The 26,219-nt window shown below is 38.0% G+C and overlaps 2 protein-coding genes across 2 annotated transcripts; both read right to left on the bottom strand.

The window, feature by feature from the left end:
• Positions 1 to 1,275: 1,275 nt before the first annotated feature.
• Positions 1,276 to 15,991, bottom strand: LOC105051870 (tRNA nucleotidyltransferase cca2). The gene is given in 16 exon segments (XM_073243526.1): positions 1,276 to 1,838; positions 1,912 to 2,009; positions 4,257 to 4,421; positions 5,239 to 5,383; positions 5,537 to 5,599; positions 6,396 to 6,479; positions 7,993 to 8,059; positions 8,564 to 8,691; positions 8,829 to 8,938; positions 9,508 to 9,606; positions 9,686 to 9,738; positions 10,458 to 10,510; positions 13,586 to 13,703; positions 14,774 to 14,904; positions 15,629 to 15,723; positions 15,726 to 15,991. Coding segments are annotated over 16 exon segments (1,722 nt in total). The 5' UTR covers positions 15,925 to 15,991; the 3' UTR covers positions 1,276 to 1,724.
• Positions 15,992 to 16,995: 1,004 nt separating this feature from the next.
• LOC105051912 (pectinesterase-like) lies at positions 16,996 to 19,795 on the bottom strand. Its single transcript, XM_019852797.3, has 2 exons — positions 18,801 to 19,795; positions 16,996 to 18,222 (listed from the first exon to the last, which is right to left on the bottom strand). The coding sequence occupies exons 1-2, from the start codon at positions 19,792 to 19,794 to the stop codon at positions 17,531 to 17,533; spliced, it is 1,686 nt and encodes a 561-aa protein (XP_019708356.1). The 5' UTR covers position 19,795; the 3' UTR covers positions 16,996 to 17,530.
• Positions 19,796 to 26,219: the final 6,424 nt, after the last annotated feature.

Genomic DNA, 26,219 nt, shown 5'->3' with positions numbered 1-26,219 from the left:
TCAATTAATCTTTAAATTTTTATTTCTTTTTAATTTTCAATTATAATTCTTTTTCTTTGATTACCTCAATTTTTTTTTAAAAAAATTTTTAAGACAAATATTTCGAATGATGTTTTTCAATTAAATTTCAAATTTTTATTTCTTTCTCTTTTTTTTTTACTATGATAATTTTTTTTTTCCTAAAATTTTTTTTGACATCTTTTAAAAAAATTTTGAAATAAAAATTCTAAATTAATTTTTTTAATGAATTACAAATTAAAATCTTTATATTTTAAATTTCAATCCAAATTAAAATTTAAATTTATTTACTAATTTCAAATTTTAAAAAACAAAAATTTCCATTTTTTCATGATTTTTTCTTTTTTTTTTTTTTGGGTGGAAAAATTGGAAAACGCCATTTTGAATGGCGTTTTGAAAAACGCCATTTAAAATGGCGTTTTTAAAGTCGCCATTTCAAATGGTGTTTCTTCATTTTTTTTTTTTTTTTTTTTTTGGGACGATGCAAGCGTAGAAATGGAGGGTGACGTGGAAGGAAAAAAAACGCCATTCAAAATGGCGTTTTTCCCTTTTGCATTAGATTGGTAAATAAGTTTTCTTTTGATATATTTTAGTAAGTAAGTTTTTTTTTTATATTATTTTGGAAAAGTACTCTCGTCCTGACGGAGGACTTTGTGATTGAACGTCACCATCAGTCGCCTTCAAAGACGAATCTTCTCTGACGCACTTGCTTGATGGAATGGCGAGGCGATCATACATCTCCCCCCACCCCCCCTGGAGTCCTCAGGGGAGACAGTTAGGCTTAGAATTCTTGCTGGTTTTGGTGTTTCAACCTCAAGGTAAACTAAATGGAGTCAAAGAACAAATACAAGTAGCAGTTTGTTTTTCTAAAAACAGAAAAAGCAAAAAGAAAAAAAAAAGAGCAACGGGCAGACAACTCAAGTCTTCCTGCCAACCCAGCTGAAGATGGCTAGGCAGCCTAGGCTATCGATCAGATATGTTCGACTGAAAAGTTGCCCAGACTGCAATATAACTCATAAGCCTGATGGCATCAAACTTGTAGGAAACAAAACAAAACTTTTGCTGATCAAATAGCACCAGAGGATCTTAAAGTGGAAAATAGCACAAGAGTCTTGAGGGAGCAATTGGGGTGATCTGCGACTGTAAGATTGGCCATCGGCCTTGTTAAAGACGCCACAGACAGAGCTTGATAAAAGGGATAACTGAATTAAACTAACTGATGTTTAAGCCCTTTCCTGCAGCACCACACAAGAAACCTGGCCTATGAAAGATCATTATATTGATGACATTGGACCTGAAACATAATTTGCCGTATTTTTTTGCATCGGTTGTAAAATTGCATTCCCACTTGCCTTCTCAGCAATTTACAAAGTAGAAAATTCCATGCTTCATCTGTTCTTTATCTTAACCGATACTGTCGTTATGCCTTTATAAACAAAAATTAGGCGATTAATTTAAGATCATGCAGAAGGAGCTGGCCAAAGCACTTGGTGAGTATAAATCTGGGTTGAAAAATCTGAATTTGGAGACCAGGCATGCAAACACTGCATCAGTCAAACATCAATGCCTGCCGAGCCGAAGATCTCCAAACACCAAAGTGTGAATTGTTGTATTAGCATACGGCTGACAACTAGAATATAAATGTTGTTCGCCACAATCCCTACAGGATTAGCAAACAAGAACCAGGCTGCTGGATTGTGTTATATTCAAGCACAACAATCTAGCTTCACTCGTTTAGCCTGGGACTGCTTCATCCAATCAAGACACTCCTCTGTAGTTCCTTCTGGATGAGCAAGTTGCCATTTGATCAGCCTTTCTTGCTGTCAAGAAGGAAACTGCCTGTAAGCAATTAAAGTATGAACGCTAAATTTGATGCAGAATAATTTATCTTACCCATTCCCTGATAAGTGGACCTCCTGATTTAAGCTGCAAAACACCCATTATTGCTTTTCCATCGAGCAATGGCTTCATTTCCCACACATTATCAAGATCTGAAAGACACATCTGACATCATCAGCAAATAGCCACCCTCAAAAAAGAAGAAGAGAAGAAGAAGACATCATCAGCAAATAGCAAATATGTCTAGTGATAATATGGGGTGAAGAAAATGAAAAAAAGATATTTTCTGATAAATATTATCAATCTATTTATATAACAAAGCAGCCTTGAGTGTTTGTTTAGAAAGGAAGAACCCAATAGTACCACAATGGCATTTCATCTTTCCAGCTTCTTAAATCATGAATTACAAGATGTGAACAAATTCTGCCATGCTTTGTATTAAGAAAATCCCGAGGATACAAATTCTCTCTATGGAAGCTGTTTTTCCTCAGCATGTCTCTAACTCCAAACAATTGCCCTTTCCTTCTACAACCTTTGTAAGAAGATGCCCCCTTGCCATCTAATAGAGTTTCATCAATACAAACATCGTTGACTGTATCATCAATGAGATCCAAGGAAGCAGACCTCAAATCGGTAAAATTACTGATTATGCAAAAATCAATACTTCTGTTTGCAGCTACCAATCAAACAAATACACATCATGGACCTCACCATTCCATCGTGCAATCATGTCATTCTAATTGCCTCTGCAAATAGTCACCAATGCCTTTTGGTTGCCTGAATATTCCAGCTTCAAACAAAGTTAAAGTTTCACTCAACTCAATGGTTAATTTTGCAGCAAGCAAGCTCTTCAGATCTTTCACACTACTGAGCAATGCAGCTTCACTGACTTCAAGGCATTTGTATTCTTGTTCATTGCTCTGCAAGGTGGTTGTTTCAGTATACCCCTCGGAATTTTCTTTCCTTGCTGCTCACTTCAATTCAACATATCTGCCACTCTGCTACTTTACCTTATTGATCTCCTTTTCAAACATCTTCAACACAATTCACAAAAAGAAATTGATTTTTCCCATTCCAAAAAGCAATTGATTTCTCCAATTCAATGTGTTACCATTTGAAGCCACTGTGAAACTCCTCCATGCTCTATAATTAGTTTTTGATTGTTCAAATTCTGCTAGCATTCTCAACTCAGATTGGGTTACGTTATTGACAGTCTCTGCTTTCACCTGATTGGCCTACATCATTACTTATTTAAGAGATAAATTACCAATGACTTTTGTGATTCTTCCGCTTCCAAGGCTAACTTTAACTCATCTCTTGGTAACCTAAACTCCCTTTAGTACAAAGTACATCTGTTGGAGTGCTTCTCTAGATGCTTCTCTAAATTCCTACCACCTATGGTAGTTGAGACTACTGAAGCCTCCAAAGCTCCTACATCCGTTAGAACTTAGAAGGCTTCATTTTTTTTTTGTTCCCCCCAAACATTTGGGATTTTCAAGAGAAATCTCAGGAGCAAGCTCCAGGAAGAGATGGGGGAGGTGAGGGCGAGGGAAGAAGAGACAGAACAGGGTGTTTGGGGTTAGGACACAGACCACTCCTGCTTTTCAATTCCAACTTTTCTTTGTTTTTCTTTTGTAAAATTGCCAAAAAAGGGTGAAAGAGATGAAATATCAAAATACTGTGGATCTGGGAAGGAGATACTTGCACAACAGCATCATAATTTGCCAGGATTTATAGTGAAGCATGGACAGAACAAGAGACACAACTAGTGATAGTAGACTTAAATGGAAAAAAAGGTCCATCATGTTTGAATGCTTCCTGCCTCCAAACTGGCAAATGCTCTATATAGTTATTCATATTCAATTCACCAAGAACAAAGAATTATCATACTTAAATTTGTTCCAATCAAGTGATGATATAATTAAGAACTGAAGAACTAAGTTACAATGAAGATGGATGGAGCAAAGATAAGGTTTAATGGAACCCTCTACATCATATTTCCTCCCAATACCTTAGACCTAGTGGCACGAAGGATTGAACTATCACAAGCCAATGGCATAGCAACCTGGCATAGCCATGGTGAATATTGGGCTGTATTAAGCTTAGCATGCGTTGATACTGCTGCATAACAAGTATTAGAACAAAGCTACTACCATGTTAGGGAGAGGTGCTGATAGGGCAACATATCATCTATGCTAACTGGCCTAAAGTCCATGATCAGTACTCTTCTACATCAGAAAGAGACAACTTTGGGACCATCATCACAAAAAAGTTATTGGCACAAACATCAACATATTATGCACAAAACAAGTGACAGATTTTGACTCTTTTGGACCTACATATGCATTGAAATCCAGCATAAGGCACAAGTAACAGGAAAAATAGCCATGTAATGTTACCTGATTTAGATATAACTCTCTCAATGTTAACAAAAATCTCTCTGCTTCTTTCTGTTTCGAAGTTGTTGGTCAAAGGATCACCCACATGTTCAACCTTGGGGTATAATAAAGCGGACAATAACAAGGCAACACGCCAAAAAGTTTTTATTTGTCGCAGAAGCAATCCTGAGCAGGTTAAATACCAAATACAAATCAGCTTCAGGAAAATAAAAACAGTTATTGAATGTTAAACAGATTGACAACATATTCCAAAATCCAAGCTCAAAATTTGCTACCATGTTCATTGAACAAAAAGATTAAACTTCATGGAACAAAAGTACCCACTAAAAATTTTCAAGTGGCAATCTCAACCAATTATATCATGGCACATCTTATTCACAATTAATTACAAATTTCTATCTTTGCTGAAACGACACAGCTATTCACCTTATAAATTCTAATCAATATCAAATCTAAGTTAACCATGTAAACTGCCAAAATAATAACATCTAATGACAAACACAAAGCATTTCAAGCACATGTCAAAATATTATTAGACAATATTGCGACAAGCTAAAGCATAGACAACACAGCAATATTAAAGAAAATGTGCCAAAAATTGATAACTCAAATATCAAAATCACTAATTTAGACATACATTTGAATTGACAGGCATCTGTTGATTCCAACTCAGATATCTGACCAGCAGGAATTAACATTTATTGATAAATACAGAATAATAATAAAGATTTTGGTTGTCAAGGACTATGTTGTAATTGCATCCATAGTCTCACGAATTGGTATCAATGAATTAAACAGAAAGATAACTATCATTTGTTCCTAGATTGTTAACTGAAATGCTAACTGAAAGAGCCAATAAAAAAAGGAAAAAGAAAGAAATTAACAAATCAGTTACTACTGCAAACGGAAAATGACACTTTCAAAAAGAATCATTTATCAAGTAAGTTGCTGAATGAGGGTAAATAATTAAACACTTGATAACCTGCCAAAACTCGTATTCTAGAATCGAATGGTATGTCAAGGAATTCATCCTCCAGCTTTGCTTCGACAATTTTGGAATCTTTATCTGACTCCAGTAAAGAAATTATGGAAAAGAATCTCTCCAAGGCAACATGTAAACTCATAACCTATAAAACAAATCATATGCCACAACAAATTAAATTGAGGATCATAACTGCAGATGGGCTAAGGACAACCATATTTATGGTTAGAAAAGGGGAAAAAAAAGATTATGACTATTTGAAAATGTGGCTTGATTAAGCGATAAGAATATGACATACAGTTTCAGCATCACTATTTTTCAGCTTGAGTGAATTCCGAATGATATAGCTGGCAACAGGAATCTGTAAATCCAATTACCCGTATTAGTTGATATATTTACACGGGATACAAATTCTTGTTCCCAGAAGAATAATAAAAAAAAGAATGAAATAATTCCGGCTAAGATTGCTATGAAACCGCCATGATTAAAGTAATTAAAAAAATTGATAATGGTGGCACAATGATGTCTCCATTATACTGGTTCAAAAAGCAAGAAGGATGGGCAACAAATAAAATTCTGTGCACTAATTCAACCCAACCCCAAAAAGAAACTACAACTCCATTGAGCATGGCAGCTCAGCGAGAAAACAAATTGACATAGGAAAACAATTCTCAGATTAATCCCTGAAAAAAAAGAGTATAAACAAATGAATAAACATTCAAGGCAGCCCAAAAAGAATGTGCAAACCACAAATTTGTATTGCTTTTACCCCTAATGATTAGCTGAATCCACTCAGGCAAGTGATTCCAAGCATCAACCCAAGGTTCAGATTAAAAGTTCACTTAAGATAATGCCACTATGCTGGATAGGACTGTTTAGATTAAGTTAAAACTTTGATGAATCATACCTTGATCCATTTAGTCATTGTCTTTCATACAGGATGAGGCTTGTTGCTTATGATCAAGGCAAAGGACACAGGTTTTATTCAAATATGTCTTTTAACAGTTGATAGAACTTCATCCTGAAGATAAAAATTGAACATCTGACAAGAGAATTGTTTCTCATTTGATAAACCTCAAAGTGTATAGAAATTACATGAATATTAATTATACCGAACATGGTCTTTATCATTATATGAAATAGAAAAAGGAATTCACCTTCTTAGATTTTTTATCTTCATATATGGTATTTCTTACTGGAAGAAACAATGCCCCATACAGATAGAGCCTTCGCTGTTCATCCTGAAAGTTCAATGGCAACTAAGTGTTAAGACCAAAGAGACATAAATAACAGGCAAAACAAATATGCAATAGTCATGTACATGACATTGAGAGGTCTAAGAAATTATATCTTATTACAGAAATTGGAATTTACATGAAGGATGTCACCGCAGTTATGTTTGGGTGAAACTGTAAGCAAATAGGGTACTCACAGAAATTATATTTTGTTTCCTGTTAATTTCTTCTCACAAGGTCCCACAGATAAAAAGGGGAAAGATTTACTCATCAATGAATTAGAGAAAAGATTGTTTATGTATAGCCGGCTCAGATTCCAGAAACAATAATTAAAATAAATGTACAGAAAAAATCACAGATGTAAAGCTACCAGAGACGTTTTACTATTGCTTAAAAGAGAAAAGAAGGAAAAATGATTGAATTCATTAAAATCAATGCATTTTAAAAGCCACCTGTTCCAATATAAATTCAGGGAAGCTTGTATCCTTATAGATGTGTCCAAACCAGTAAGGCAGATACTTTTGTTTGTCATTTGCAATTTTTTAAGTGTCTTCTGCCTCTCCTGATTTTTGACATTTCTTCTGATCAAAACGGCTTTCCTTTATTGTATCTTCATGATTAAATTGTTCTCCATTCACAAATAAAAGAAGAAAAAGAAGAAGAAACCATATCTCCTGCTGAGGCCTAATGACATTCACCATAGAGATTATAAGTTATATTTCATTACCTCTTCACACAATTATGGAGATTTGAAGTTTTTCACACAGATGCTCATAGTGTGGCATATGTTGTTTTTTCCCTCCAAGTTAATTAGATCAAGAAATGACCTACTGAGTACAATTATCCCAGGTACACTTTGAAATAAGTTGACAACAGAGATAGTTGAGGTCTGCCTCCTGGATTGACTGCCCTTTTATGTTTAATTACTGTTGCATGAAAATTGCATACCAACTCCTTAATTTCAAAGACCATTTACTATATTTAATCCCTGGCAGTCTGGCACTGTTCATAAATGTGTACAAAACATATATAATGTACAGATGCAGGACTAACTGTGTCTGCCTAACTGTGAACAGGAACAACGTGTAAAATGCTTCATACAGACTAAACATCAAATAGCAGTGAAACAAAGGACTAGATATTGAGCTCCCATGACAATAAGGGTGAGGCAGATTACTTTTCATTGCATATCTCTGTTTTCATAAACATTTCAATTTTATGTTCCTAATCAGAAGACAATAATTTGTCCTACTTAATTTGCAAGGCAAGTGTCCATAGCAGCATGATATAAAGAAAGAATGCAGTCAAATTAGATAAGAACAACATATTTAATTGAAATGTGAATATATCAGCAAAAACAAGTGATATGCATGAGATATATATGATCACACCCTCTATATGTGCACCAACCAAACTTGCATCAGACAGACAAGACTAATGATAGAACATGAAGCATGATGTGATCTTAGTTCTGCTTCTTAAGTACTTGCTGCTAGGAGGGCATCTATGATTGACATACACTGAGTATGGAGTAACCAGTTGATTGCAGAAGATTCCATGCAGCATCCATATATGAAACACAATGCCTGCTCATAAGTAGCGAGGATATTAACAAAGAGAAAAACAACATTTTAATAACAAACAAAAACGAGTTCCCAAAGAAGCAACAATAAAGGAACTATGGGCACATAACTTAGAAATGATCTAAAATGAGTGTGAAGATGCACAATGAATTTCACAATAAACATATTGCACCAATTAGGGGGAAAATGGAGTTTTTTCAACCTATTTCAGATAACAAATCATAATATAGCAATCAAATGTTCAATCATATTTATTATAAGCTACCTTGCATGTGTATAATTCAAACAATTTGAAAGTATTAGTTCAACAATGAACATACAAAAATTTAGCTATGTCTGATATTTAAGAATAAAAATTAACAAAAAAAAGCATCATAAAAAAATTAAAAAAATATTCTAATAATCAAAGTACGAACTAGTTGGTGGGACAGAGTACATAAACTTCCAAATATAAGCATCCACAAGTGTCATAACCCAGCAGAAGTAAATCTTCTTAGGACCACCAACCTATCACATCCTTCGACTATTGATGGCTGAGGATTCTCAGGAAATGTGAAGACAACATAAAACAATTGCAAGTCACAAATATAGTCCATTGCTCTGAGGGGTTGATTGCCAGAAATCATGAGATCAACCTGTGCGGAAGTAGCAAGAAAAAAGTTATTGAATCCCTTATTTTGCATACATAATTTGCAATGAATAACAGCATTAAAAAAAAAAAGGGGAACTCCACTGGACTGTTTCTGAATAGCAGATCAAGAAAAAGGCATACTTCATGGCCAATACGCTCTCTGCTGATTTTATCTGCAATTGCAGCTCTCACTTCCTCATCAGAAGCTGCTTTTTTTAGATCTTCATCCAATACAAAACCAAACCTAGCACCTGAGGCAATAATAAATCAGAACAGATGTTTTACATCACAGCATTACTCAATGACAGCTACCAATGAAATTAAAACATTGCAGCCATGATTTTTTATTCCTGCTTTTCAAATAGTGAGAAAATTTAGATGAGCAAATTCCTTGAAAACACATACTTAAATATGCATATACTCAACGGAGATGAGACCTAATCTTCTAAAGTTTGACATAGCTTTTTTATTGATTTTCTGAAGTTTTTATTTTTTTAATTATTTTAACAATCAATTCAATTCATGTACTGCCAGCTTATTGCACTGAAAACCAACACAATACATTTGTGAGCCCTTCATGACCTCATATCATTGAATCTTTCTTTTCTCTTTCAAGAAATAAAAAGATCGCAAGAAAAATAAGAAAAATAGGAAAAAACTCAATTGCAGAAGCTGATTCATGTCTGCCTAGCAGGCAAAGACATATATATGATAGTTACCATCACGAAGTCACACAACGGCATTCCTAAGAAAGCATGCCTAGTTCAAATCATCTTTTTGAAGTCAAGCAATTAAGATTCTAAGAAATTTTAGAAAGTACCAAAGCGGATAGCACGAAGAACTCGAAGGGGATCATCCAAAAAGGTGGCCTTTGGAGGTAAAGGAGTAACAATATACCCGGTCTTCAGATCTTGAACACCTGAATAGAAAAAAAAAAAAATCATTTGCAAATAGAAGCAGCAACCAAATAAGATTGATCACCTGGGGCAAGAGGAAGCCAACCTCGTCCGTAAAATCTTCAACTGAATCAGTGTTGATATTATAAAACAAGCTGCCCAAATAAAAACATTTTATCATAACAATTGAAAAGAATCAAATGAACCCAAAAAAATAGTTCCAGAATTTTAAAATATAATAACATGATACCCTAAGTTTGTTATTGTGTGCATGAACAATACTAGATTCTGGTGCCTGTGTAACCGCAAGTGTTTGCTTGTCTTCTGGTGCTCATGTGTTTTACAGGAGGAACATTGGGATATTTAGAGGGGAGAGACAAAGCTACTGAGGAAGATGTTGAAGATATCCTTAAGGATAGAACAAATTCCAAAGGATGCAAGGGATTGTAAGACATTTCTAATCATAAAGTTGCTAATGACAAAAATAAGCAAAACAGATTGGAAAATTTATCTGGAGAAAGAATCATGATATTGCAACATCCTCACTGGGTGACACCACAAGAACAACATATACCCAAGAAAAATGGAAGACTAGAAAGCAGTCAAAGCATCAAATATTCTGAAAAGTTGTTACCACCAATAATTCATTATTAGCAATTTTTTTGACATCTATACTTGCAAGATGACATGGCAGTGCCACAAATATAAAGAGAATATCATATACCTTCTGATTCAGATGACATGATCTCAAGGCTATCACCTTCTAATTCCCATTCATTAAATTCTGACACCATTTTCTATATGAAGTTTGTTTTTCTAATTGCTTGTTGAGACATAGAAGAAATGAATTTCTCTTGGATTATAATTTGCTTACCTGTTAATGGTCAGATCTCTCCTATATGCATCTTCTTCGGCAGTTCCAAATTTCTACTCACACAATATAACATTATAATTAAATCAAACAAGACTACCATCATAGAAATAAAAAAGAAATATATAATTTTAACCATGCACTGGAAATGATAAAACTATATTTGACAATTCGGCAAAACAAGGAATCTATGGTACTCCTAATAACAAATAGTGCTAGGCTTTGGTTGTCAGATTTTGATTGTCCTCCATGACTTGTCTAAAATGGTCCTATACAATTCAAAGCAAGCATTCAACCTTTCTCACTGCATAATAAAGAAGAATAATTATAGGCATTATTGGCTATAAAATATATAGATGAATCTGATGTTTGTTTTTATTTTGAGGAAAAGGCTCGCAAGGCCCCATGTCCTGTCGCCATATTTGAGGAAAAGGCTTGGGCGATGATGATTGCATGATGAGGGGGCAGTAAAAGGTTGTTATTAGAGACACAATTTATGTGTTCTAAGCTCTTTGGCTAGGCTTAAAGATTCAAATCAGGGAAACATGGAAAGCATAACAAAAAAAATGAATTTGGATAAGTAAAAGTTGAAAAAGAAGAAGAAAATATTGATATATTAACAAAAGTACCATTGTTAAGACAAACATGTCAGATAATTGACAACCACAAATTATTGCACCACCACCACCATCAACAACAAAGGGCATCGTCTTATCTTCCTAACATTGATTACAACGTGAATTAGTCATGAATATTATGCAATCATAAGTTGAATAATTTGTGAATATTCAAAATTTTTTTGATTTGTTCAATTAACCAAGAACAATTTGTAAAATCATTAGCCCAAGAAAAAATCATGAATAAATTGAAAACTTTCAACAACTCAGAGAGTATTTTTATCAGAGGACTTGAATTTGTTAACTTTCATGTCTTTTTTTTTTTGTTGCACTATTTGGTTTTTTTCCCCCCTTTTTATCTTTAATTATGTTAGATAGTCTTGCACTCACTACTGTCAACTTTCTATGCATTACTCAATTAAATTATGGTGTATAAGGTAGAGAAATTTCCTGAATAGGGATTAATTTTCAATGCCTTATTTGAGGCAATAATAATGGAAAGATAGTAATAGCGCAAAGAAACCTCTAAACAAGCATGGTAGGAAATGTTTCCTAGCATCCATGTGATGATTCGGCATTATATTCCTTTAAGAAAAAGAAAATTCAAAAGAAACTCCCAGCATTTACTTTATGAGTTGTATTGTGAACCTCAAATTAGGTCCTGAAATATCAATGGTGTAGTTTTTTGTTGGATGTAAAATACCAATGGTGTAGTTGACATTATCAACTTTTGTTGGCCAAGCTTTTTTCCAGAAACTTGAGAGTGAAAACTCTCTCTTGACAGGTGGAACATTGGAGCAATGTGATAAATGCATGAAGTACTAGATGTTCTGAAGGAAACTGATAGATAGAGGGTCTGCCATGTGCATGGCACAAGCATTTTACTACCATTGTTCAAAAAAGTTTGATATATTAAAATCCATCAGCAAGTGCCTCATCAACATTGCACAATTAACCTAATTTTTTCCCTTGTATCTTTTGAATTTTTGCGCCTATATTTTCAACAGAACCATTGGTTTTATTTGCTTTGTCGAAGAATCACAAGTAGGACAAACAAAGTACCCAAATTAGCTAGTTAAAACTTCAACTTGGAAACACCTTCCACTTGTCTTGGAAAAGAACCATTTGTAAACTACAATCAAGAAGGCCACCTACATGAGTTGATCGACACCTTTTTTCTGAGATGATCTAGGCCTGTGCTCCTGATGTCTATTTTAAATTGATACCTCATAGCAACTAAATCAACAAGGAAAAGTTATATGTCCTGACCAGAAAAGTGAACTAACAGCGAGTCTAATAAATCAATTATGAAACAAGTGGATAAATATTGTCCCTAGCATGTTTTTGAAGGTCTTTTTGTCTGTTCTGCCTGGTGGCTACTTTGACAGTTTGGTACATTGTTTTGGTAAGGAAAAAAATAAATCCATAAGTTGTGCATAAATGCCACCTTTTTATCTGTCATCTATGAAAGGCTTCTGAGAAATTGTTTCAAAATTTACCCACACAAGCAGATCTTTTAAGGAGCGACTGGTGAGGTAGGAGCACAAGGTAGAATTACAAATGCAGACCGTTAGCTTATATGCAATATAAACAAAGCTACAACAAGCATATCTCATCCATCTAAAATCAGCTTAACCACTAGTAGAGGTGAAAACTGCCACGTTAGAAAACGTATTCACTCCTCGTATCCATCCAGAATTTGTCAAGGCACCATTAACATACATTGACAACCTTTAACATAATCCTGTTAATGATAATACCCTGCCACAAGTGATATATTATAAGAAGGTTCCTTGGCATGTGTTGAAGGTACCATGCTTACAATCCATCCAACATGTGCCAAAGTAGAGTAGTACCTTAAACATGAAGCCAACATGAAAAAACACAGGCACATGCATCCTATACCAATGTTAAGATTGGAGCAATGAAAAACCTTAAAACCTTGATAGATCATATGGCATAGTGGTTGACATACAATATAGAACCATTCATTGACTTTCTATACCTGATCTGTTTCCCTTCTAAATGCATAACAATAACTCTAATTTCCTATCTTAGCCCCTCATATCAAGTGGCAAATCAGCTCCTCCTAACACACTTCTTAATCAGACTCTGTCCATTGGAGCCAATGTTTCTTACTTTCTTTCAATTAAATCTGCACATCATTGGAGCAAACAATTGCAGAAGGAAACCAGTAGCCCATTTGTTGCTACTATGAATCTTAAGTATGGTATTACAAGGAAATGATAAAATAAAACATACTACAATATGAATGATGACAGCAATATAATAAAATGGCTCAACAAAGTAAAGCATAATAATCATATATCCACTTATCAAGTGCAGAGCTAGCACTAAAGGGGAAACAAGGATCAATTTTCATGAAACATGTCATGAACACAATGCTTGACTATACAAACCAGTGTGAACACCAGCATCATTTCATGATACAATCATTCAATATAACAAACTAATATCTGTTAACAACTGAGTAAAAGAGAAGCTTGTGGATACCATTGTAGGGATACGGCTGTTCTCAACATAGGTTTCAGACCTTAAATTAACAAAATCAATCCAAATATCATATATGCGCATTCTTGCAGTTTCCAAGTGTTTAGATTGATCAGGATTGCTGCAAAAAAATAAGAATACCATCAAACATACTCAGGTATTTTTTTTTCAAAAATACATAGAAATTAAACAATTACATGTAAGTACTTGAACTAGTGATTCTCATCCTCCTAATTAAGTTTTCCACTGGTGTTAGTAATCTAACAAAACAAAAGGAAAACAAGACATATATCACAGGTAGTAATTTCAATGTGAAAAGGCAACATAAGATGACAGTACTTAAAAAAAAAAAAAAACAGATGCTGCAATAGATATCTTGTATCCAACCTGACCATAAAACCAGGAGCTTAATACAACAATTTAATTTAATAAACCTCTAATTATTCAAGTTAAATGACCAAATTACACACAAACAGTTTGATAACCAAACAATTGCTAAACGAAGGATAAAAAAACCTCACTAACAAAAAGGATCAAAAATTAAACAGTGATAATAGCACCTATGAAAACCTGGTGGTCTTTTGTGAAGTTTGACTGAGGAAAAATGATATTTTATGTAGCATCACTAATTTCGAATCTAAAGCAGCTGTCTCCATATAAATGCCTAATCCTAGCACTTCTTCTTGCAGGCATGTTAAATTTCAATGGGCAGCTGTTAAGATGCAATTAATTAACTGAAGCATTTTGTAAAAACTGACAAACAATAACTTTGATTTTGTGCCAAGCATCTAATTCAAAAGGAAGGTGAGCCTTGGCTCAACGTAAGATTGCACTACTGTGACTTGGGTGTCACGGGTTCAAAGCACGGAAACAACCTTTTTCATTTGCAGGGATAAGACTGCATACATCTGACCCTCCCTAGACCCCATAGTGGTAACAGCCTCGTACATTGGATGGCCCTTTTTTATTTGATTCAACAAAAGCTGCCATGGGAAATATCTTTTTTAGAAGTCTATAACAACCACCTTTAGAGTTAAAACCAACTTCAAAGTCTTCATTGGCATTCATTTTCTAAAGCAACTCAAGGAAAGAGTCAGATAACTGAAATCCATAAAGACAGACTGCTATGGAGTAATATATGTAGATGACAACTAGCCTGATCTTCGACATAACAGATAATAGAATACGTACCACTGAATAACACCTATTCCTTGTTGTTCTTCACCTATAGAATGCAGGTACTCATTGACCTTCTCACAGAACTCCCGACCCAGCATATTGTCCAATGCAATATCAATATCATAGCAATCCTTCCCTAAAAGCTGTCAGATATTTATACATATATGGCTGTCAGTAAACTAAAATTTCAACAGTGTCAGAAGGAAAAAAAAAAAAAGCAGCAAAAAACAACTAAATATAAAATCATGTAATAGAGTTTGCACAGCAAACCATTACAATAAATTCCTAAATAACTCTTTCCCTTTTACATTGAGACAGAGTAAAAATTTCATAAATAACATGTCCTAACAAGGATTGAAGTACCAGGCGTACAGGCTACGAAACAGTACCAAATCAACCCTTTAAGGTGTTTTGCAACCTTTTTTTTTCCTCTTTTCTGCTGAGTACGGAGCAATAAAATTGAAAAATCACCGGTTCAACATTGTCCTATAATTAATCATATATAGCAAACTCCCAAGTAAAGAAAGGAAAAAATAAAGGAGGAAACAGAAAAGGAAAAGGACCTACTTTCGGGCTAACTGAAGAATAACCAAAACCCATCTTCAGTGAAGACACAAAAAAGAAAGTACAGAATGCGCATTCAAATTCTCAATGCCATAAGTTTGCGAGAAAAAAAAAAAAAGAACTTGAACTTTGATAGAATCCGAATAACCGTTATCGATTAAATTATACGACAGGAAGAATTTAACTTCTGATTTCATCACTCAGTTATCTTTTCTTGCTCTCACTCCACTATTCCTATCAATAACCGCAACAAAAACGACAAGAAATTAAAGGAACCACGAAAGGAATCAATACAAGCCCAACCTTGTCGCGGACCCAACCTCCAGCGACTCGAAGCTGGGTCTCCAACTTGAAGTGGCGAACCACATCGAGCAGCCGCCGGAAGATCTTCTCCTCTTTTCTGTGAGATCGATCCGCTCCTTCACCACGAGATGAGCCTCCATACTTCCACCACCGCCGCAATAGAAGCCTCGGAGGCGGAACCCTAGATTTCTCGCCGGGCGTAGGCGGAGGGTATGGGGAGATGGGAGACGTAAAGGCGGGAACTTGATTAAGCCTTGGATTGCGAATATCCGGGCAGAGGTGAGGCGGAGGGCCATTAGGGCGTTTTATAGTTTTGGACTTCTCATGATATCTTACTCTCGCTTCCGCTCGCGTATTTGTTGGGCTTTGTTGATTGGTACATTTGTAGGCGAGAAAAGGGGGGTTTAGGAAAAGATGTTGTTGCTAGCTCAGCAAAATCGGCAACTAGATTGCCGACCTAAATGAAAACGTATCCTGCATGCTGCGTACATTTGTAGGGTCTACTCGAAAAAAAATCCTTCAAAAAAATTAGAAAAATTTTATGTATAAATTTTTAGCAGGGAACTTTTCAAACATAAATAGTTGAGATTCGCCGCAAGTCCTAATTCTATAGAATTTTTTTTAGTTTGTCATTATTTTTAATATTTTAAATTTTTTTATATTATTTTTTTAATTATTTTTTAAAAAATTTTTAAAATTTATGTTTTAGTGAATTTTGATTTTTTGAGTTTAAATAGGATAATATCCCATTGTATGATACTTTATTTAAAGAATCTTCAAGGTCTCCTTTGATGTAGAAAAGTAAATAGGAAGAAAGAAGCATGAGGAGTATTTTTATATGTGGAGCTTCTTCGAGGCGTATTTACAAGAAAGCCAAACATATTATTTGAATTTTTATATTTTTTGAATAAATTTATCTTTTCTCCCAAATTTTTTCTTCTACAGCTATTTTGTTTTCTCGCAATTCTTCATAAATATTTTTGTTGAATTTGATGTTTATTTTGGATCTTGGGCCGGTACGATCAATTTACTTCCGATAATGTGCCACATTTGCAAACAAGTTATATTGTGATGTTCATTAACATTACATTCAAGGGGGCAAATGCATTTGCCAGACAAGTTAAAGCCATCAAAGTTTCCTTTCAGTTATTCTCATTTATCTATGCTTTCTCTCACCTGCATTGCCCTTGCTCACCATCCGTGAATCAGTTAAGAGGAGCAATGCTGTGGTTACTCAGATAAATCACTCAGAAAAGCCTTCACCAATCTCTTTGCTAATTTAAAGGGAAGAATGGCAGTATCAAAATACATCAGCTGAATGACTTCTTGAGTTACATATCCAAATTACTTGAGCATTTTTATTATGACAATAGAATTACTTTTTCGTCTCATAAAAGACCCCTGCAGTCAGATCAACACATTTTCATCATTAAAGCCATGCAGTGGCAGCATCACATAGAACAAAGACAAGGGTGTAACTTGTTAACTATTGATGAAACTTATATATTCCTGCTCTCAGACCATCTCACTACTCCATTATCAGCTTTTGGGCCCATCCTTCTGGCTCTGTTCCGGACTAGATGAGCAGAGAGAAAAGGGAGTGTGGCTTATCAAGCAGGTGCACTACTTGGGCATAAGTGGGGCTGGAATTTTATTTGGCACAATACTATTTCGCGTATGTGAGTGGCACTGAAGACACCTGGGAAAACAAACTGACATTTATAGGAATGCAACAACTATAATTATGGGTTGATTTTTTCCGCTACAAATGAAACAATATAACATAATCTGCATCATGGAAAGTGAATCCTCTTTATAAATTTACAGATATTAGACCTTTTTCACAAGATATATGCATTTTGATTGTTTGGTTTTCGAACAAAGAGCTTGCCCTGAACCAAATCACAAGTCCAACTTGAAGGGTAAACCACTGGATGGCAACCACATTTCTCCTGCTATCAAAATTCTTGCAGTGAACTCCAAAGCTGTTGATGGATCAGTTATAATATGGTAGCCTCCCCACTTAACTCTCTTTGAGGTATTGGAACCAGGCCCCGTGTTCCTGAACTCCCCATAGAACAATGTCTCCAGAGCAAAATCACCACTCCATTCCAGCCATCCTGCTGGAGAGATCAAGTCATCCATATAAGTTTCCATGTAGACCGTCCGTGAGTACTCCTTCAATGGCCTCCCGAGGAACGTCTGGAACGAGCTTCGCACAGGCCTTAAATCTTTTGCAGCTGTAACTCTACAATTTTGGATTGAGATTCCGGTGTTTTGGTTTGGATCAGTTCGACCTTGAGCTGTAATTGTGTTCTTTTGTTGGCTCATAGGCCTCCTCACATAGATGTTGCAATTCTGAAACACGACAGCAGCATTGCCAAAGATGAAATCAACAGTGCCATAAATTTTACACTCTCTGTAGAATTGTCTAAGAGAGTGGGCATAGAGTGTGTCTTGGTATCCTTGAAAGCTGCATTGATAGAAGACAGAAAGATCAGAGCTCGAGCGCAATGCCACTGCCTGATGCTTTGCTGGACCTGCAGTGTTTCGGAATGTAATTCCACGAGCTATGAATCTCTCACCTGTTACAGCTGAAATCCCCGAGTTTGGAGTGTTAGCATGCATGAAGAATGCCCAGGATTACATCTTCTCAGTTTTAATTTCCTCTGACATCTTCTAATTGGCCTTAACTCCATTCAAGTGAAGTGAAGATATGTCTAACATTCATCATTTTTAATACATCTTGGTGTTAGTGCAACTTTTCTCAGAAGCTTACAGTTGCTTTTTTTTTTTCTGAAAACAAAAGGGAAAAAAGGAAGAGGAAACCAATGTGGTTCAATAATGCTATATGACAAAGCAGTTCTATCGTGTACAGATAGAGCTTTTTATTGTGTTGATCAGTAAAAGAAGCAATTCTTTCAGCATACACAGCAATATTAAGGAGAACAAAAGAAAAGAATAAAACAGGATGGAATAGATATGTGATTTCAATTGTCAGGAAACTTTTATTGCCACAAAAAAAAAAAATTGTCAGAAACCTTTTGCATAAAGAATTAAAAAGTTCCGAGGAACTTTACTACGTAAACCACTGAACTAGGATGTGTAAATGAGTAAAAATTTGGAATAAAAGTTAACTATCTCGATGGTTAAACTAGCTCATTGCACTTACCAAAAGTAGCTGAATTATAGGTGGTGGATCCTCCCCCAGCGCTCCTGCTACCAGTGATCACAGTCTTCCCAATGCCATCCCCCACCAACATCAAATTCCTCATCCCAACATTCACATACTCCTTATAAACACCCTTCTTGACATAGATCACAAACCTCTTATTCCCACTTCCCTTGGAAGCCTCATCGACCGCTTTGCTGATGCTCGAAAAATCTCCTGTCCCATCCTTAGCCACCACCAGGTCCGCCTTCACTTCTCTTTCAGACACCTCCAGGAGCTTTCTGTCCTTAGGCAACACCCAATCCGGCAACCTTCTGTTATAGCTATCTTCTTGATGTCCCACTGGTAGGAAGGGATATGGGTCAGCCCACGGGCCAAATTTTCTATTGCTCAGCCTGGATACACGGCCCGATCTTATCGAATCGTTTGGGCTAATTCCTGGCCCATGTAAATTCCTCCTTGCTAACCTTGTGATAGCTAGTGAGTTGCTTATAAGCTCAGAGACATGGGTTAGCAATGGCTCAATGCCGGAGCCTGAGACATTGACCTCGGCGAAGCTGGTGCGACATGTGTCAAGATTCGTGAGTGCCGCACCCAACCATGAGAATTCATCAAAATGTGAATTTGGATGCAAGGGTTGGAGTTTGAGCGTGAGATTGAGTTGGTGCACCGTGGCCTCATAAAGCTCGATGCAATTGGACCATGCAGCCTGCTCATTTTTGTCAAGGTACATGAGCCCAAGTCTGATCGCACGGGCTCGAGCTTGCACCGCATGGTCCAGGGCTACTTTGATTGACACATGGTGGATGTGACTCTCTTCCACATGGTTGGCATGAGCTAAGTGGCCCATGAAGTGGGTGCATGAGTTTGGGTAAGGGGTTTGGCTGCACCACCATTGCATGCTCGGTCCGGCATCGGCATTGGAGATGGCAAGGGAAGGAAGGAGAATGTAGCAGATGAGTAGGGTGAGTAGAGGGAGCAAGGGTTGCACCATGTTAATGTACTATGAGTGTTTGTGATGTTTGGAGATTGTCAAGGTGAAAGCTCTTTATATAAGAATTGCTCTAGTTAAGACGTGGGACTATTGCTCCTAATTTTGTTATCACTTTCCCTTCTTATATTATCCCCAACATGTCATTACATGTACTATATAAGCGACAAATAAGTAGTTGCTAAATGATTAGAATTTATTTTCACACACCTAAAATAATTATTAATGCTATCAACTAAGTTTTCTACATATTTCATTCTGTCGTCATGTTCTTCTCTATCGTGCTATCATGTCTAATATCCTCTATATTATTAGATGTACATCACCTTCATAGATCTATTTTAGATTAGTTATTATATTAGCATAAATCCAAGAAACGTTTTATTGAGAGGACATTCCATATCTTTCCTCAAAAGGAATCGGGAACATTTGATATCTTGTTAAGACAAACGTTTAAGCATCAATTATGAGATGGAAGTTCTTTTAACAAATATGGTGAACACAATTCACATACGTTCCAAGCTTGAATCACACCTAGTTCTCTCTCCCCCCTCACTTTTATGATAAATGATGCAAACAAATTTCTTGGATTAAAGAAAGCAAATCTGGGATTATTAAAAATAACTTCATATAAAGTTAACCATACTACTGTTTTCTGAATTAAAGAAAGGTATCTGTTATTATTTGTAACAAATAAAAACAAAAAACAAAAGATAAAAACAAAATATAAACTCCCTTGGTATCTATTACATCAAAAGAAAAAAAAAAACAAATATCATAGAAGGAAAAAGAAAACTGAGGCGTATCTAAAACAAAATTATGCGATGACAACCAGTAGAATCAGTTACCATAGATGCATGCTAGTTCATGGGGAGAATATTTGGAGGTTCCCCACATGAAGTTTCAGCCTTCAAAAAAAAAAAAAAGTCTCATATTTGACTGCGTGCACGCTCGAAGGCCATGTAAGTGATTTGGTGGAGAGACCTGAGGTTAGGCGTGCACGCAGGTACCGAGGTACACCATGAGAAGTTGAGGCAGGTGGGGGTTGCTTCAAAACAACGTAGATTGCTTTTCTCCTTTTTTTTTTTTTTATTCTTTCAGAGAAAGGCACGCAAATTGGCTGCTTCATAGTTCAAAAAGAAAAGATAATAAGTGGGGCCTATTCATTTTACTGAGGATGAATATTTAGAAATTTACATTACCTATCATGTCATATTTAATTTGGCATATTTCCAAAGGGGCGAATTAAGCAGCTAATTGGATGGCTTCCAGTATAATGGATTTGAAATATGGAATACTTCATGGGATTTACCAATTTATCTTTGAAATATATTGATGGCAGATACGACTGGATTTATTTATTCAAGAGCCATGTGAAGGAGCTGGATTCCACACACAGATGGGAGGAAAAAAAAAAAAAAAAGGTGGTAAGAGAGAGGACGCTCATGTTCCTACTGGCTCCTCCAACATTTCCGGCTTTCTTTCCTCCAAACCGAAACGGCGGAGTACAGTTTTGAATTGTTGACCATCGACATTGAGACGGCTCGTGAGACTATAAATGGATCGTATATTTATTATATCCATATCTTTATTTATTTTTATTTGATGAATATAATTATAGATATGGTATTGATTGGATGTAAAAATTCAAATCATATATTTTTTTAAATGAATATAGATACATATTGGATATTGAAACAATGCATCCCGAATTCAAACTAAAAATCTGAGAAAATCATTAAGATTGGTATAAATGCTTCGAGCTTGGAAGTGATGCTGAAAAGTTGATGGAAGCCGCTCATAGTAAATGAACTTAAATTTATGCTAAACAATGTCTGATCGATTTAAAATAAAAAATAAAAAAATTTTATCAAAATTTATCCGATGGAGACTCTTCGATGATTAAGTCAATTAAATTTTAAAAAACCAAAGCAAGTTTAATAGAGAGAGAGTGAGAGTGGAGAGAAAAATTTATCACAGAATCTCCATTTGTTTCCTCATATAAAGGGGTTAATATCTAGTACTAAGATGATGAGATGCCTTAACTTCTGTAATGATTGTCAAGTCATATATGTGGGTAGAAATTAATTATTTTGATCGTATGACAACAGTCAACCATCTATTATGAATCGTAATTAAGGCTTGGATAGTGCTAAAGCCAAATACTTCGATCTATATCGAGGTCATGTCGATGAATATGCACCATTGTAGTATCTTTCATCAAGGAGAAGCATCTAATTACCTATTTAGTAGCATGAATATAATTATATATATTTATAAAATTAATCTAATAAAGAATATATCTTTCTCTTTTAATGATATGTGTTATGTATTATGTATTATGTATATATAATGAATCTAATAAAGAATATATCTTCCTCTTTTAATGATATGTGTTAGTGTGTGTGTGTGTATATATATATATATATATAGTAAAAATATTCAATATCTTATTAAGGTAACATTTAAGCACCAATTGTAATATGGAAATTCATGTCAGAAAATTAGTGAATATTCCTTTCTAGTGAAATCTAGTGACTATTTCAGCCACAAAAAAATACCCTTTTTTTTTTCATCTTTAATATATATATAATGAATCTAATAAAGAATATATCTTCCTCTTTAATGATATAGTGTTAGTGTGTGTGTGTATATATATATACAGTAAAAATATTCAATATCTTATTAAGGTAACATTTAAGCACCAATTGTAATATGGAAATTCATGTCAGAAAATTAGTGAATATTCCTTTCTAGTGAAATCTAGTGACTATTTCAGCCACAAAAAAAATGCCCTTTTCTTTTTCATCTTTAATGTATGAAGCAAGCTAAATGGATTAAAGCAAGTGAAATGTCTCATCCAAGAAAAAAGAAAGTAAAACCGGAAACTTGAATACTTCAAAAGAATTTCATGCGAAGTTAAAAAGATGTACTTTGCTGCTATTAAATTGATCAAACAACATATGTTAATTGTTTATATTCTTCTTTTGAGAAGGAAAGGCCTATATCAGGTTCACGTGGATGTATCAATGTTGTGTTGTATAAATTTGATAGACCTCAGCCCATGGAGAAAAGAAAACGCCAAGGAGCAGGTAAAGTAGATTTATGAGGTGGCTGGTAACCGAGAATCTCATAGAAGTAGGATTGTTTCTAATTTGTTAGAAGTACTTTCTGCCAAAAAGAAATTTGTTAGAAGTAGAAAGCCTGGTTTTGCGTTGGAACAGCAGTTAGAAGTAGGCATTTGGCACGGTATATTCCTTGTGGCTTATCCACAATCAAGCGTTTAAAAGTGGCAAAGGAAGGGAGTATTCATAGGAATCAGTAGAGGTCATGGCTTATCAATCCTAGATTTTTCAAGAAAACCAATTGTTAGGATATACCGACCGACCGACCAGCCAATCGACCGACCGACCGACGGACCGACCGATAGTATGTCGGTCGGGCAGACCCTTTCCACCCTCCCGATCGGCTACATCGGGGGGTCCGGTGTCCGGCCCCCGCGACGTGCCCGACTGACCGTCGGAGGGGTCCGAACCTTCACCCGACGCCCCTCAGCCGGCCACCGACCTAAGGTCGGTCGACTTCTCCAATCGCCGTACTACCGCCAGAGACTGTCAGTCCTGACAACAGCATACGGCACTGCCGCCTAAGGGCATTATCCCACCTAAGGCATGGGTCAACCCTAGCGAGTTGACAGCCCCACGGCGATGTGACACCTTCACGGCGACTCTGACAGTCTACAGTGAATTGACAATTCTTCAATTGTCCGCGCCATTAATGACGGCGCCATACCACGCTCCACTATATATATATCGGGGAAGGCAACAGTGTGGGGGGTCTTTCCGAAAACTCTCAGGCTTGCTCATTTTTCTCTCTCTCTCGATTGAGCTCTCTGTCTTCATTTCACTGTTGTCCGTCTCCTCCCTGACTTGACCGTCGGAGGGTCCCCGCCGGAGCCGCCTCCGGTCAGTGTGGACTTTCTTTTTGCAGACGCTTGTTCCCGGCGACCAGGCGACGAGGAGATTGGCTGCAACAGATTGGCGCGCCAGGTAGGGGGAAAACACGCACAGGACGTTGCGGTACGCTGTCCCCACGAAATTTAAGATGACAAAGATGAGAGCTCAACGATCGAGGGTCACCGGGTCGGCGAGACGCTCTTCCCACCGGGAAGAAGCCTCTCCTCCACCCTCCGCGGTGGAACCCAGCTCACCGCACCCCGCGGTGACCGCGGAGGCGCAGATCGCGACGATCGTGCGACAGATGACCGTGCTGACGGACGCGGTCAAGAGCCTTCAGCAACAGTCGGTCCAGCTGCCGCCATCACCGGCCGGGCAACCGGCGGCACGTCCGATGCCCTCCAGGAGCAGCCGCCGACGCCCGCATCGATCTTCATCGCCTCCGCAGGAGCACCTGCCGCAGCGCTCCCGCGGAGAGGAGGAGGGGCGGCCGCGGCGTGACACCCATCGGCCCCGACGGCTCTCTCCCTCCCAGCTAGAGCGAGCGAGGAAGGAGAAGCGCTCGCGAACGCCGTCCGCCTCTCTCTCGGACTCTTCCGGAGACTCTATTCCTGGGGTCTCCCAGCACCGACGGATCGACGACTACTAACGTAGGTTCGACGAGATCGATCGCCGGCTTGCCCAGTTGCAGGTGGACGGGCAGAAGTCCTCGAACGACGTTGACTTTCAGACCGCCCAACCTCTCTCCCGACTCATCCTCGACGAGCCGATCCCCAGTCGGTTCAAGATGCCGCACGTGGAGCCTTATGACGGCTCCACCGACCCCATCGACCACCTGGAGAGCTACAAAGCTCTCATGACGATCCAGGGGGCAACCGACGCTCTCCTTTGCGTCGGCTTCCCCGCTACGCTGCGCAAAGCTGCCAGGACCTGGTACTCCGGTCTTCGATCGGGAAGTATCCACTCCTTCGGGCAGCTCGAGCACTCCTTCGCGGCCCACTTCAGCACCAGCCGAAGGCCGCCCCGAATATCGGACAGCCTTTTCTCCCTTAAACAAGAGAAAAATGAGACGCTCCGACACTTCGTGGCGTGGTTTAACGCGGCCACGCTCGAGGTTCAGGACCTCAATGAGGACATGGCCATCTCGGCCATGAAACGGGAGCTGAGGGCGTCCCGATTTACCTACTTCCTGAACAAAACCCTCCCCCAGACGTACGCTGAGTTGCTGGAGTGCGCGTACAAGTACATGCGCGCGGACGAGGGAGCTTCCGACCGACGCCTGGCCGAGCCTAAAGGCCCGAAGGAGAAACAGAGAAAGGGTCGGGACCCAGCTATGCCTGGCGGGCCCCCGACCAAAGGTCGGGTGTCGCCCCCACGACGGGACAAGAGGTCGCCCCGACGTCGGAGCCCGAGGCCGATACGCCCTAGGTACGATTCCTACACTCCCCTTTCTGCTCCTCGTGCGCAGATTTTGATGGAGATCAAAGGGGAAGAGTACTTGCGACGGCCTCCGCCTTTGAAGGCAAAGGGCCTCGACCGACAGAAATACTGCCGATTCCACCGAGGCCACGGCCACAACACCGAGCAATGTATCCAGCTTAAGGATGAGATCGAAGCCCTCATCCGTCGAGGGTATCTCGATAAATTTTGAAGGAACCCGCCAGCTCGATCAGTTGCCGACCACCGACCCCAGCCGACCCAAGAAGCGAGATAATCGACCTACGGCCGGAGTCATCAACATGATCTCCAAACGGCTGGGCCTGGGGACGTCCGCTGGAGGGGAGCCGGCGAAGAGGCTATGCCCGGACGATGTGATTACCTTTACAGAAGAAGATGTTCGGGGCATCCAAGTCCCCCATGATGACGCTGTTGTTGTCTCGGCAACAATAGCCAACTATGATGTAAAGAAAATTTTTATAGATAATGGAAGTTCAACGAACGTTCTGTTTTACTCGACCTTCTCACGGATGCGACTGTCGACCGACCGACTCAAGAGAGTCTCTACGCCCCTGATAGGTTTCGCTGGAGACACAGTCACAACGGAAGGAGAGGTCACTCTGCCCGTGACGGTCGGTACCGAACCACGACAAAGCATGGTCCTCCTGACTTTTGCAGTCGTCCAGGTGCCCTCGGCCTACAATGCCATACTCGGAAGACCCGGACTGAACGCCCTTAAGGTGATAGTTTCGACGTATCATCTCCTGGTTCGGTTTCCAACCAAAAATGATGTCGGGAAGATGCGTGGAGATCAACACCTCGCCCGTCGATGCTTTCAGATCTTCGCTCAAAGCGACGAATCGAAAGGCCCCCTGGCGGCCGATATGCTGGACCAACGGGAGGAAGAAGAGTGGGGCGAGCCGGCCGAACAGCTCGTTCCCATCGCGATAGCAGGGAACCCCGATCGAAAGGTGTGGGTCGGGTCTCAATTACCCGACCCCGAGCGGCAACGTTTGGCAGAGCTACTGAAGGCAA

Source organism: Elaeis guineensis, chromosome 9 (genome assembly GCF_000442705.2).
Source record: "Elaeis guineensis isolate ETL-2024a chromosome 9, EG11, whole genome shotgun sequence".
NCBI classification, from domain to species: Eukaryota; Viridiplantae; Streptophyta; class Magnoliopsida; order Arecales; family Arecaceae; genus Elaeis; species Elaeis guineensis.
The sequence above is the reverse complement of the archived record's forward strand: the minus strand, read 5'-3'. Positions and strand labels throughout refer to the sequence as shown.